Below are 14,267 nucleotides of genomic sequence, written 5' to 3' on the forward strand. Positions count from 1 at the left end.
AGGACACTGCATCTGTTGCAGTTTCTTCAGCAGTATATTCTGTCCCACTGTTTACAGCCTCTGCTTCACCTTGGGACAGTCACATGTCTATCAGCTATACTAGAGATGTCGAGCATGAGCCACCACCCTCCAGACAAAAAATCAGTCTTTGTAGAGTCCTTGATGCTGTGCTCCTATAAATTAATGTCTCAAAAACATACATAGTTTCCAATGACAATTCCAGGACGATTCTAGTCTACGCAATTTGCTTGGGGTATACACCTAGTCTCCAAGTTACTCTTTCTACAGCATGTAATGTAGAATTATGCTGTTCTTCCCGAGTTCTTATTAAAGTATCCCAAGTGTAGGCAACAATGATAGAACATTTACATTTTGCCCATACAACTGATATTGGCTGTAACCATCTACTACGTATAAAAAGTCAAGAGCCAAATCTAAGGAAATTAATTGTGCACTGCTAGGTTTTGTTTTAAATACTTGTTCCACAGGCACTGGGTTATGTCTATTACTTACTGTGTTGCAGGCAGTAGTCATTCTTAGTTTCAGTGCTCATGTTCTCAGTAAGCTCTCATTCCTAATCACATTTTCTTCCCTCTGTCACTAGAAAATCTTTAAGGTGCCCAAAGAATACATATTTTTCCAGTTTAACAATTTCACAGATTCTTTATGGTAATAATGCTTCTTGCACTAAAAAGGTTAAATATCAATATGAAAATAGTGTGCAAACCTCAGCTTAACTTGTCTGTTTGGGTGTTTATTTCTACTTTGTCACGGTTCATTTTTTTCAAGAGTACAACTCCAGTTTGAAATGGAAGGCCAATTTCAAACTGGCATTCTGTTTCACCAATTTCTGCTGGAACTGTTACTCTAGGGACTGAACAAGTCCTTTCATCCCCAAATTTAAATATCACTAGCTCAGTGTTTGTGGGTTCTCTATTACCCATCTTCATTGTTAAGTTCACCAATACTGCTACATTTTGTCTAAAGAAATGCACAGTGTCATTAACAGCAGAGAACTGAAAGTTCAGACACACACTTACAAAACTACTTCTGAGACAACAATCATCCAGTTCTCAACGGGCCTCCCCTTTCAGTTCTTTGAGTCATCTTTGAGTCATCTGCTAACAGAATGTGCTCTGGTAAACGGCATACAAACTCCATGTCAAGGAAGTCCAGGGAACTGGAACCAAACATTTTCTCAGGCAAGACTTGAGGACTTGCTGTACTATAATCCTGAACAGTGAAAAAAGCAGTATCAAACATACCATACCTCAGTTACTCTTGCTGCCACATTTGTTCAGACAGCAGACTTTAGAGCAGACCTTAGAGAGACAAAAGTCAGAGTTGATACAATGCAACAAATATTGTCCAAAGGCCAATGAGAAAAAAAAAAAGTATTTATTAGAATCTCTAGCACCTCGGCAACACTGCCTTTAATGGAGTATGAACATCACAATGCAACACCTTTAACAGCTTTCTCAATTGAACTCATTAATTAAATCAAGTTAAATTAAAACTTTCCAATTACATTCCACATTAATGCCAGTAGGGTCAGGGTACCGTATTTCAAAATAAAGTCTCCTTATATAAAAGTATTTTCTTAACTCCTATTCCATTTTCACTTAAAACTACTTTTCTAAAATTGTACCCTAAAGTCCTTCCTGATTACAGTTGAGGGCTCTCAAGTTTACCATTTCTGATACATCTTGCATGTTCCTGTAATCTTAACTTGAAAGTTCTCTTGCTTTCACCAATATAAAACATATTACAGGCACACTTAAAAGCATATGTAATAGCATCCATACCACAACAAAATTTTTAATTAACATTAAAATACACTCCATTAAATTTTCAAAAGTCCTAACCACAATCCTACAAGTGACGTGTCACACGGAAACATACCCATAATGTTAACCCCCCTATTCATTCTATGACTAGGAATAGAAAACTTACTATGCACAATCATATCCTTAATGCTTCGTCCTCTACTAAAAGAAAACATAGGGGGATCTTGCATAACTTTAGTAAATTCTTTAAACTAAACAGGAAGCCCCAATAGTGTTTGTTTTCACTTCTTCAGATAACAGAATACGTAAATCACTACATACTTTTTTGTAAATTTTCTAATTATCCAGTACACATTATCTTATTACTCTTCTGTCCCTGTAAGCTTGATATAGTAATTTAACTTTTTGCAGAGAATCAAACACTACATCCTTACTATAACCTCTCTATAAACATCTTGACTTTGTACAACTCTCTCGCTCTTCAGTACTATTACATATCTTTTTACCTGCAACAGCTCACCATAAGGCAAGGCCTTCAATAGGTGAGGATGACAACTATGGGCATCTAAAAGTGGAGTACCATCTTCAAACTTCCTACACACTTAACTTAAAGTCCACCTTCTAAATGTACATCTAAAAGCTTTACAGTTTAAAGGTCTTCAGTATGGTAGAAAAGCAAGCCAAACCTATTCTGCTGAATATCATTTTAAGTGTTGGACCTGCTCTTGACCCCCCTTACACACACAAAAAAAATCAAATCTATGCATCTTTAACATTTATCAATTCTTAAAATCATGTTTATATACACAACTTCACACAGTCCCATCATAATACTGGCGCACACAAAACCAGCCATCATTGTTCCTTGCAAGTGATGGAATAGTTCCCCATTAAACTCAAAATAGTTGTGCCTCAGGCTGAAATCAATTATTCAATTACATATGCCAATGAGCTACTGCCCAAAGCAACTTCTAGTGCCTCCATTCCAAATTGATGTTGAATACTAGAATAGTGAATTTGATCAATTCTTAACAAATACATATCATCCAGCCATTCCAAATCAAGTATTTTATTCAAAAATCAAAACTATCTCTTATGATTGTTTCCTAACTAAAGGTAAAAGAAAGTTACGTGAAAAAAATACCAGTTTAAGAAAATAATGTGCAGATACTATAGGGAGTCGGGGGGGGGGGGGGGGCTCATATTCTTATAAGTCAGAGTTGAACCTAAACCTAAAACAATTTTTCCTACACTGACACGAGCACTATCCAGCAAATTAGAGAAAACACAAGGAAGAGTTGTATTCATATGTTCACATATGTATTTGTTCACCACTTTACCAAAGTAACAGTATCACTTAACTCACCAACACCTGCAATTGCTCTGCACCCTTAGTAATGCCTGCAGTGCTGACCAACAGCGCTTAAAATGGTAGTCCATACACAGCTCTTTTGGGTTGCTGCAAATTATTTCATGACTACTAAGTTTGCCTCAGTCACTGCTACAATTAAGCACATTAAATTTGAGACAATTACTAAAATGAATAAATGCAAAAAAAAGTTTTTCTTGCTCAGTTGAAAATGTTCTCTTTTTTTGGTACTTTTCCATTATCAGGGCAACAGCTCAAACGCGTTAAGTCCACAGTGATCAGCCCATAGGGTTCATTTCAGTGTCACCATAGGACTTGAACAGGTATTTTCATTTATACCATGTGTTAACAATAGTCAAGATATTCACTAGACCTTTGTAATTTAACTTTTCCTTTTCTATCGGGCAACTTTTCAACATATGCTGAACTCAAACTCTGAAAAGGTTCCTTTTTCCTCCATTATCGCCACAAAAACAATTTACAGTATGAAACCCGGGATAATTGCAGCACTCACAACTGCGATTCACGTCTCACTAGAAATAAAATGACACCAATACTCCTCACTGCTTATCTGAAAGTGTAACCGATTTGTATCATACTTCAAACAAAACAGGACTATCCAAATTGAAAGTGAAGTATTGCATCGCACATCCCTACCAATGCCAATCACCCTGATTTAAATATACTTTCAGGGCACAGTAACCACTTTCAACAATTAATGGGAGAAATGTTTAGCAGCCCATACTGTTGTTTTCCAATTACCAGAACCATGCACATATAATAGAACATCTAAAATGCTGAGCTCAATGATAACACAGCTGCTGGCAAAGGTTTGGATTACTGACCTAATAGTCTTCGTGGTTCATGGCTCCTGATTTTTTGGTGCGCCTGAGTTTTTGTACATCTGGAATACCTAGCATATATGTTGCAGCTTGATCACTTGCATGACTTGTATGCATACTTCTCATCCTGTAAGCTTAAGAAATCTGGACAATACCAAAAAATTACAAGCTGACAGATTTTAATTATTGCTCATGTCAACGTAGAACACTGTTAGAATAAAAGATGTTTTATTACCATCCACTTTTGAAGGATATGAGAGGAAGGCTGACACTCGAATGTCTGGTCATTATTTGGCGACAGAAATCCCCAATGATTTTCCAGAAAAGTCCAATTTTTATGGGAAGACCAAAAATATTTGACCAAAATATGGACATTTTTTCGAAAACCTACACAGTTATAAGGTCTATCAGCTGTGTGTTCATTGCGGGCTAGCACGTTCGAACTGTTGCCCCGATAACGGAAAAGTAACCCCCCCCCCCACATTCTAAGCAATGGGTGTCCAACCTGCTGACAGCCATAATGTAAATCCTAATTAATGGACTGCTAAAAGGTACAAGGTCCACAGGCTCTCTGTCAGTTCCTTCTGCAGGTACTCCTAAAGTAGCATCCCTAGCACGGCCTGAAAATGAAAGGTGGCTTCCCTCTCACAACCTTTTCGCAAAGACAAAGATATTTTGTAATAAGAAACTATCCCATGTAACTTAGCTCTTGTACAGGTAGAAAATATACAACGCAAATGCTTGAGGAAAGCTGCGTTTTAAAGCCCAAGTAAACTCCAGAGTGGGGACAAAAAAAAAAGAACCCAACAGAATCCCCAGCAATATATTCTCACCCACCTTAAACGGCCTCCAACCTTCACATTCCACACAGCCTGAAGCTGACAGGAATCTTTAAAACATGACACAAGGCACACAGTTTAAAATGACATGTCCAGAAAGTAATAAAAGCTTTGTTTATGGACGCAGTACGCAAATTCAATTTTCACAAAGGTGCACATAAATCACTTCATGTGACAAATCATTCTGCAGTAGACACATTTCTCTTACCATTGTGCACCATGGTGTCTGCTGCAGAGAGTTATGAAGCACCTCTCCCCCCAATCAATCTAAAAAGTCAACCTTTTTCCCTATGTTCGTTCATAATACTAATTTTCTTAAACATTAGTGAGGGTAAATTTCACCAAGATCTGGCAAACTCAAGTGTAAGAACAGCATGGCAGTGCATCCGGAGATGCTAGTGGTGCCACTGCTCACATTGGAATAAGTATCCATTAAAGTCTATGGACACATTCCCACACTTTCACCTATGGTGACATCACTAAGGGGTTAAGCGGATTTAAATGGGAATGTCTTTAAACAAAGTTTAAAGAGCTGAGAGAAAAAGTGGCCCATATAAAATAGGTTTGATGGGGGAACTGGACTCCATCACTACACTGAAGCTATTAAGTTGCACAAAGTAAAAAATTGCGACAATTCCAAACTTTAAAAAGGGTACAGAAAAACTAATCTGCTAATACAAAATGTTTTCAAACACCAGACAATACTCAACATTTAAAAGGTCTAAATTTCTTTCAAATAATCAGGTATTTATGTACATCAATTCACATAAAAAATAAGATATGTACTCACCATAACGTTCCATGTGAGTTCTCACCATTATTCACTGATGGGTTCGGAGCTGATTCTCTGCTCCAACACGGCTGATAGCAAAGTTCAAGGTTTGCCAGTAGCTCGAGCCCAAGTCCCTTATCCCATAATGCACTGCTGGAATTAACACAGATCCGTGTAAATATACCCTCCTGTACGGGGTGCACTCCCCAAGAAGGAAGTAGTAGTACTGAACAACCAGGATGATACTAGCCTCTAGGTCAACTGTCAGCCAGGAGGGGGATGGAGGGAGGCTCGTGAGAATAAAGGCGAAATAAACAACTCACATGGAACGTTATGGTGAGTACATAACTTTATGTGAAGTTGTTAAATCTCGCCGTTTATTCTCACTGATGGGTAGCGTCCCTAGCACCCTCAATCCTGGGTGGCTCACGGGAGTACATTTTTCAGGACCGTAGGACCAAAAGATCACCTGTCCCTGGGAGCCTCATCCACTTTGTAATGAGTAATAAAAGTATGAGGCTTAGACCAAGTGGCTGCAGCACAAATGTTATCAAGGGGCAATTTAGCTTGAAAAGCCGAATACGGAGAAACGGCTCTGGTTGAATGAGCCTTTACTTTGTGTGTGGCAAAGGTATGTTAGCAGTTGCATGAACAAATGAGATACAATCCAATAACCATTTTGAAAGGGTTGTTTTAGCCACTGGTCTATCTTTTCTGGCCCCCGAAAAGGATACAAAAAGTTGATCTGATTTTCTAATATCCTTAGTTCTAGCAAGATAAAATCTGAGCTGTGCACGTCAAGTTTGTGCAGCAAGTATTCTAATTTGTTGGAATGGTTGGGAAAAAAAGACTGGCAACTCATTGACCTGATTGATATTAGACTCAGAACAGACTTTAGGCAAAAAGGAGGGGTTTGTTCTGAGAGATATCTATCAGCATGGAAAATCATATAAGGAGGTCTGATAGATAATGCTTGAAGTTCTGACATTCTGCAGGCAGAAGTAATGACCACTACAAAAATAGTTTTCCAGGACAAAAATTTGAGATCACAAGATGATGCTGGCTCGAAGGGGGGAAGAATTATCTGAGATAGCATAAAATTCAAATTCCAGGGAAAATAAGGGGTTTTGACAGGAGGCCTCATGTGAAAAACACCTTTGAAAAAAACCTTGGATAACTTATGGGCCATAATATTTAACCCATCTAATCCAAGGTGGAAATCAGATATGGTGGCTAGCTGAACCCGAACTGTGGCAGCTGCTACTCCATCCTTAAAAAGTAAAAAATTCTAAAATGGACAAGGAGCTCAGAAAGGGTCAATTTTTTGTATACTGCCCCAAATGGAGAACCTTTTTCACTTACTACGATATAGTTTTCTGGTAGATGGCTTATGAGAAGACAATAGAATTTGTCATGTGTTATCTGAGTGAATAAAGCCTGGCTATTTGGGGAAGTGGATCAGCCAAGCAGTCAGCTATAGAGACTGCAATGAAGGATGGAGGTCCCCTGACGGGTGTGTCAGGAGGTCTGGAACTGGGTCCAGGATCCATGGATCCTCCGGCAGATGATGAAGAAAAGTGAACCAAATCTGTCGAGGCCAATGGGAGGGCTATAAGGATAACAGTCCTTCCCAGCAACATTGCTTTCTGTAAAAACCTGGGTATTAATGGAATTGGACAGAATGCATATAGGAGACCCAGAGGCCAATCGTGTACGAGCGAGTCTCTCGGGGATGTCCCGAAGGTGGTATTAGGGCAAAGTAGCTTCTGCATTTGGTATTGATGTGACTGGAAAAGAGGTTGCAACAAGGCTGGCCCCATTTGCGGAAAATCATGTCCGCAACTTGTTGGTTGAGAGACCACTCGTGAGGAAACAGGATTGCCCTGCTCAGCTTGCCCGCTACCACACTGGATTTTCCCGGGATGTGCATTGCTAACAGAAAATGCTGGGATGACACAGCCCATTGCCATACCCTGAGGGCTTCTCGACAAAGGGGACAAGACTTGGTTCCGCCCTGTTTGTTCAAGTACCTGACCACTGACATGTCTGTCCGAACTGCAATTGTCCCTAAAGGAAGAGTCTCCTGAAAGTACTGCAATGCCAGAAGTACTGCGCTCAACTCCAGAACATTGATATACAGATGTGACTCTTGATCCATCCATGTGCCTTTGGCAGTCTTTCCCTGAAAATGCCCCCCCACCCTATCAGAGAAGCGTCCGTGGTCACAGTGGCTACTGGGGGAGGAGCACAAAGGGTCTTTCTATTGTGACATGGAGACGTCAACCACCAAAGGCCCCTCTTGCAAGAGTTTGTGATGAGAATCATATGGTTCATTAGCAATTTCTGATAAGACCATTGAGCGAACTGGATCCACTGAAGAATTCACATATGCATCCTTGCGAGTGGAATGGCTAGAATTGCTGCCGCCATCAAACCTAGTACCTTCAAGACCTCTGTGGCTGTAGCTCTGTTCTTAGACACCAATGAGTTGACTAAGTGAGACCCTTTCAACTGGAAGACAGAGTGGTGGTTGAGGTATCTAACTCTGCTCCTATAAAGATGGTATGCTGCGATGGCGACAAGGCAGACTTTTTGAAGTTGACTAATGCCCAAGTGGTGGCAGAGTGTCAGAGTAGATTGTGTTGCCTGAATCAATCTATGCCTGGTGGTGGTGGTTTGGAGCCAATTGTCTAGATATGGAAACACCAGGAATCCTAGACACCTCAGATGAGCCGTGACCACTGCCATGCATTTGAACACTGGGGGCTGTAGTGAGACCAAAGGGCAGGGCTCGAAACTGGTAGTGATGGACTCCCAGCCAGAAATGCAGGTGATCTCTGGAGTGTTTGTCCATCTTTATGTGGTAGCATGAGCCCTTGAGATCGATGGAGCACATCCAATCGCCTTTCCCTAAGGGAAGAATGGCCTGAAGCGTGACCATTCGGAACTTCTCTGTTTTTGCAAACTGGTAGAGTCTGCTGAGGTCCAAGATAGGTCTCCGGTCCCCTGTTTTCTTTGGAACCAAAAAATCTTGAGTAAGTTCCGAATCCTGTTTGGTCTGCTAGATCTGGCTGGATGGCTTTCTAGCAACGTACAGACCTCTATAGTTGCTTGTTCCCTGAGACTGGGTGGAACATCCGGGATTCTGTTGACAGGTGTGGGAGGGGAAGAGAACGGTATGAAATACCCTCTAGAAATGATGCTTTGTGCCCATGTATCTGATGTTACGCTTAGCCAGGCTTCTGGGTACAAAGATAAGTGACCCCCAACTGCCTCCAGAGCCTGACAGCCGGTCTCCTTTCAGGAGCGCTGGTAGGGCTGACCAGAGAATTGGCCTCTGTAACCCTGCTGTTGCGGACCCCCTGCCACACGGGCGGCATCTTCCATTATAACTCCCTCTGCCTCTAGAGGGGATTTTCTCCACGTGTGCCCGAAAGGCTCCCTGTGCTTTTCAGAATCACATCTTTCCGCCCTTACAGCCCTTGGAATAGGGCTGAGTAGGGGTAGAAAAACTGACTCCAACGGCAGATAGTCTTGCTCACACCTGGTTAGAGTTTCCTTGACCTTGGGCCCAAACAGGGATGAGCCATCAAATGGGGTGTTGATAAAGGTAGACTTGAAAGGCCCCAACAGAGACTCATCCAGGCTTATCTACGCAAGGCAATGCCTGAACTAGCGGATGTACTCGAACCATCAGTTGCATAAGATATTCACAATCGAGTTTAGAGTAGCGAGCTGGGTGTTAACTTTGTCGGCAACCCCTGCAGCTACCCGTACCCTGGAGAGCATCTCCTAGCTCTTTCAGATCTCTTTGTAGTCTTGTAAAATGGGTTAAATAGTTCAGTGATTGAAGGGAGAAGGTCGCTGAACTAAACATGCATTTCCCATATCTACCCATGATCCTGGAATCTGTTAGAAGTTGGCATCAACAGGCACTCCCCTTAGTCAAAAAAGCTTTGTCCACTGGGGAAGAGATGAACTTATTTGGCTTCCGAGGGACAGGTTCCATGGCCTCCGGAGACTCCCACGCCTTACGAGAGATCAGCTCCATGAGCTCATCGTAAGGCAGACACACCCAAGAGGTGGAAGGTTGAGACCCGAAAGCCTTCAAGAGCACAGACTCTTCTTCAGTAGGGCTTTTGGACTGCCAACCAGCCCTCTGATTAAGGATCTCTAATATCTCCGCAAAGGAGATATCCTCAGAGGGGGATCGAGGGGACCCTTCTGACTCATCCAGGTCAGTGTCAGATGTCAAAGACTCCTGCGGGGAGTCCAAGTGCCTACTCTTGCACAGTCTCTTCCTGGGTACCTCCTCAGTGGGGGCATCTGGGGAGGTCTCAGAAGAGCAGGGGGCACCCTGTGGGGCTACTTGAGGCTCAGGGTCTCTACGCTTAAGTTGACCAGTAGAAGCAGGAGCGGACACAGGTGCTTGAGGAAAGGAGGAAGCCAGACCTGATGCTGATGTCTTTGGAGACGGGACTCTCCTCATGGCATCAAAAGCACCATGACTCCGATGAGAAGGGGTAGATGCATCCGAATGGGACCGTCCGATCCTCCTGCACCAAGGCCATGGGCTCAGAGCCCGAGGTAGGAGCCGAGCTCATCCGAGCTGAAGTCCCGAGAGGAAGACTCAGCACCGACAAAATCGGTACGACTATCCTCTCCGGACCAGACAGGAGAGTGTCTGCTCCTAGAGTCCCCTGTCAGTGCAGAGGACGTCCAAGTAGATGGAACCGATAACACCGGAGCAGGTCTCTGCTCCGCAGGCTCAACAACCATCAGGTCGGGCTCCTCCGGCTCCGAAAGTCCACTATGGCTCGGAGGAGGAGCAGTCAAGTCCGGGTTAATGGTGGTCTGTTCTGGCAAAGGCATCGGAGCCGACAACAGTTTGGCAAGGCCTGGTGCCCATAGAAGCTTCTGCGCCAACCGGTCCATATCCAGATCTGAGAGACTGACAGAAGACTTCGAGGAGTGCACCGAGGGTGCTGATTGGAGCAGAGGAGATGAAGGAATCTCAGAAACCGGCTCCAAAGCTGTGAGCTGGCTCCGAACAAAAGGGACACTGTTCCAAAGGCAGTGGAACCGATGACCCTACACACCCTCCATTTTTTTTAGCCTTTTTCGATACTTTGGAGTCCCCTGAAGACATGGATGACCGAGGATTTACTAGCACCATCCTGGTCACCCAGTGCTTCCGAGAAGGGGTGCTGAAGTAAAAATCCACCAATTTCCTCCTCCTCCTCTCTAAAAGTACTATGGAAGAGAAGGAGTGACAGATGCTACAAGAGTTTTGGAGGTGTAATGCCCCCAGACAATGAACACACTGAACGTACCCATTAGTGACTGACATTTTTAGTCAACAATCAGGACATTTTTTGAAGCCAGATTTAAGATGTGGCTTCTCTCTCTCATCAGACATCTCTATTTTAAATTTAGATAAATTTAAACAATAGAAAAAAACACTCAAGAAACTGACAAACTACTGCTAAGAATTTGGTTAAATACAAGGCCAACTACTAGGCCAACACAGGGCACTTATCTAAACTCTATATATAGATATATATATATATATCTGATCTGTGCCGCGGCAAACTAGATCTGAGGTAACTCCAGCAGTGCATCATGGGATAAGGGGCTTGGTCTCGAGCTACTGGCAAACCTTGAGCTTTGCTATCGGCAGTGTTGAGCAGAGGATTGGATCCAAACCAATATATATATATAAACAAGTGAGTGTGAGTGAGGGAACCAGCGGAGGGTACATGCATGGACCGGACAGACAGTTGAATGAAACAGTTTCATATTTGTTGAAAAGCCAAGAGTCAAACATTTTCATTTTAATGTCATTCCAAAATTTGCTGCCACTGAAAAACAAATGTTTAACTTCAGGCAATGCACAAAAGACCAAAATTTATATTCGTTAAAACAGTTATGATATTTAAGAAAATATGTCAAGCATGCAAGTTTAGCAAATCTATGAAATTTGAATTCTCACCAATCAAAATGATACTCTATAGGTAACGCGAAGTGATAAACTGTACAAGTGTAACCGGAGTACAATTACACTTTCAGACTATGTAGACCCCATCACTGGAGCATATCACCTGTTAAGATTCAGCCTGATTCAAAGTTCACTCATCTGCAAAGTAATTTACAGTTCATAGTTGCTGCAGCCAACTAAACTGCAAAAATATGGCACAATGAGGGTTAAAAAAAATACCTTTTTGTTGAGTTTTAACCAGGTTGTACAGTTCTTTGTGTCCTGGTACTGCAGCCCAAAGAACCAGACTTCCCTAAGTCCAATTGTCTTCACGACCTGTTGAGAAAGTAAACAGAAGTATTGTAACTAGCCTCACAAAAAGCAGCCAATACACAATCTCATACAGGAGCACAGATCACTTTGCATTTTGTAACCTTGGCAACATCTGTAAGACTAAAAAAAGTTTTCACAGAGTAATATTCAAAACTAACAAATTAAGACATGGTTTTAAATACATGTAGTCTTTTCCAATAAATATATTCAGTGCTGTTATTCTGTGACAATTTATCCTTTTTTTATTTTTAAATGTTTCACTAACAAAAGGGTGAAAGTTTAAGAAATGCATTTTACACAAAGTGCAATTCTAAGTGTACAGTTTATTTTACTTTGAATTTTTTTTATTGGGGTAAAGCAATGACCCCATATTTCACCCTATGTCTAGGGCAAACACACTTCTTACACACATATAGATAGATTCCTGTCCCAGAGAGTTCCCATACTCTGGAACAAACTACCTATCTATAATCAAACAAAGCTCCTCATCAGCACTCAAGAAAAATCTTGATAATTGGATGGGAGATAGAAAATTCACCCCATGGATCACTTCTGTGGCTCTGCTCGACAGTGGCACAGGAAAATAATTCTCTTGGGTGGCAAAAGCCAGGGCATCTTTTGGCTAGGCTTATATAGCCCCTAGGGCCAATAGCCTAGTACTTGCCTATGAACAGTAGATGTGTATATATATACACACACACACACATATATACATATATATATATATATATATATACATATATATATATATATATATATATATATATATATATACACACACACACACACATATATATATATATATATACATATATATATATATATATATATATATATATATATACATATATATACATATATATATATATATATACACACACACACACACACATCTACATATATATATATATATATATATATATATATATATACACACACACACACACATCTACACGCATACATACACATATACACATGTATATACACACACACATATAGATAGACATACACGTGCATGTGTGCTCATATATATGCATGCACATGCAAGAGATGCACCGAGTGATAACACACACATAATGAATATCGTAGTTGGCTTGAGGGTATAATGGCAATAGATATGACTTCATATGCAAAATGACACCAATATAAACGTGTACTACAGTCAATGTCAAGAGATGGCAGGCTGAAAGAACCAATGAAAAGTGTTCAAAGTCAAGCATGCAGAGGGAAGAAGGGTAGTGAGAGGTTAAATTGCAACCGTCGCTCTGGTCATTTTCCTCGAGTCTTGAAATTTGTTTTTAATTATGATTGGAAAATGAGACTAGGAATTTTTTTTTTTTGGTAGAGAAAGGGAAATTTCCACACTTTGGGACCACATACTGAGAAAACATGGTTGGGCATATAAATATCATTAGATTTATATTACCACGAACACTGAATGATTTTAAGTTCGTAGGCATGTACTAAGCTAGTTACCCTTGTGGGCAATTTTAAACCTAGCAAACTTCCTTTCTGTGCTCAAATTAACATGTTACCCAGTTTGATTCCCATGGTGGATGCTTACACATTACCCCTAATAAGAATTGGGATCATATCATAGATCTGAAGGGACCCCATGCATGGGATAAAGCATTTAGAGCTGTAGCTGTCCATTAGTAGTATGGAGGCACTGCCACCACTCTTACCCACATTTTCTACATGGGGTCATGGTAACGTCACTTGTCACCATCTCTACCTATTCAAGGCCACTCCTAACTTCGACACTAAAGCCTGTCGCAGATCTTCTCTCACACACCATCCATCCACCTCTCTGCTGGATGCCCTCATTTCCTCTTGCCTTCTTCCTATCTGTCCTAAATCATCTTCACCAGACTGTCCTCTGCTTTCCTGCATGTGCCCAAACCACTGTAATTACTCTGACCTTCTGTACAATTGGAGGTACTTTGCTTTCTGCTCGTGTCATCATTTCGTCTGTTCCACAGTGTGCAGCCTACCACCCATCTCGGGTACTTCACCTCCATCACCTCTAGGGTGCTCAACTGCTCTGCCTTTAATGCCCAGGTGTTTGTACCATACGCAGTAGTACTGGTCATACCACTGTTTTGTATAACTCAGTTTTCAGCTTCTTTGGCATTCATTTGTCATACACTACCCTGATACTCTGCCACCTGGAATTCTAGCTTTACCCTCCTTACTCAGACTTGCATTCTCCTCAACCACCGCTCCCAGATAAATCAAAGCTGTTAACCTGTTCCGTCTTCTGATCTCAATTTTCAGCTGCTTCTGATTTTCCCCAAGTGCTGCCATTACAATAGTAATCTGTACTCTGTTTCATCCCATTTGCCTTC

General features: G+C 41.4%; 1 protein-coding gene across 1 annotated transcript in view; it reads right to left on the reverse strand.

Annotated features, from left to right (window-relative positions):
• MSN (moesin) overlaps window positions 1–14,267 on the reverse strand; it is a 580,418-nt gene that overhangs the window by 296,857 nt on the left and 269,294 nt on the right. Inside the window, exon 3 of the mRNA XM_044057701.1 lies at window positions 11,827–11,922. Coding sequence (XP_043913636.1) covers window positions 11,827–11,922 — 96 coding nt within the window. The remainder of the gene's footprint in view (window positions 1–11,826; window positions 11,923–14,267) is intronic.

This window comes from Protopterus annectens, chromosome 15.part0 (genome assembly GCF_019279795.1).
Source record: "Protopterus annectens isolate FY-2018-M chromosome 15.part0, PAN1.0, whole genome shotgun sequence".
Taxonomy (NCBI): Eukaryota; Metazoa; Chordata; order Ceratodontiformes; family Protopteridae; genus Protopterus; species Protopterus annectens.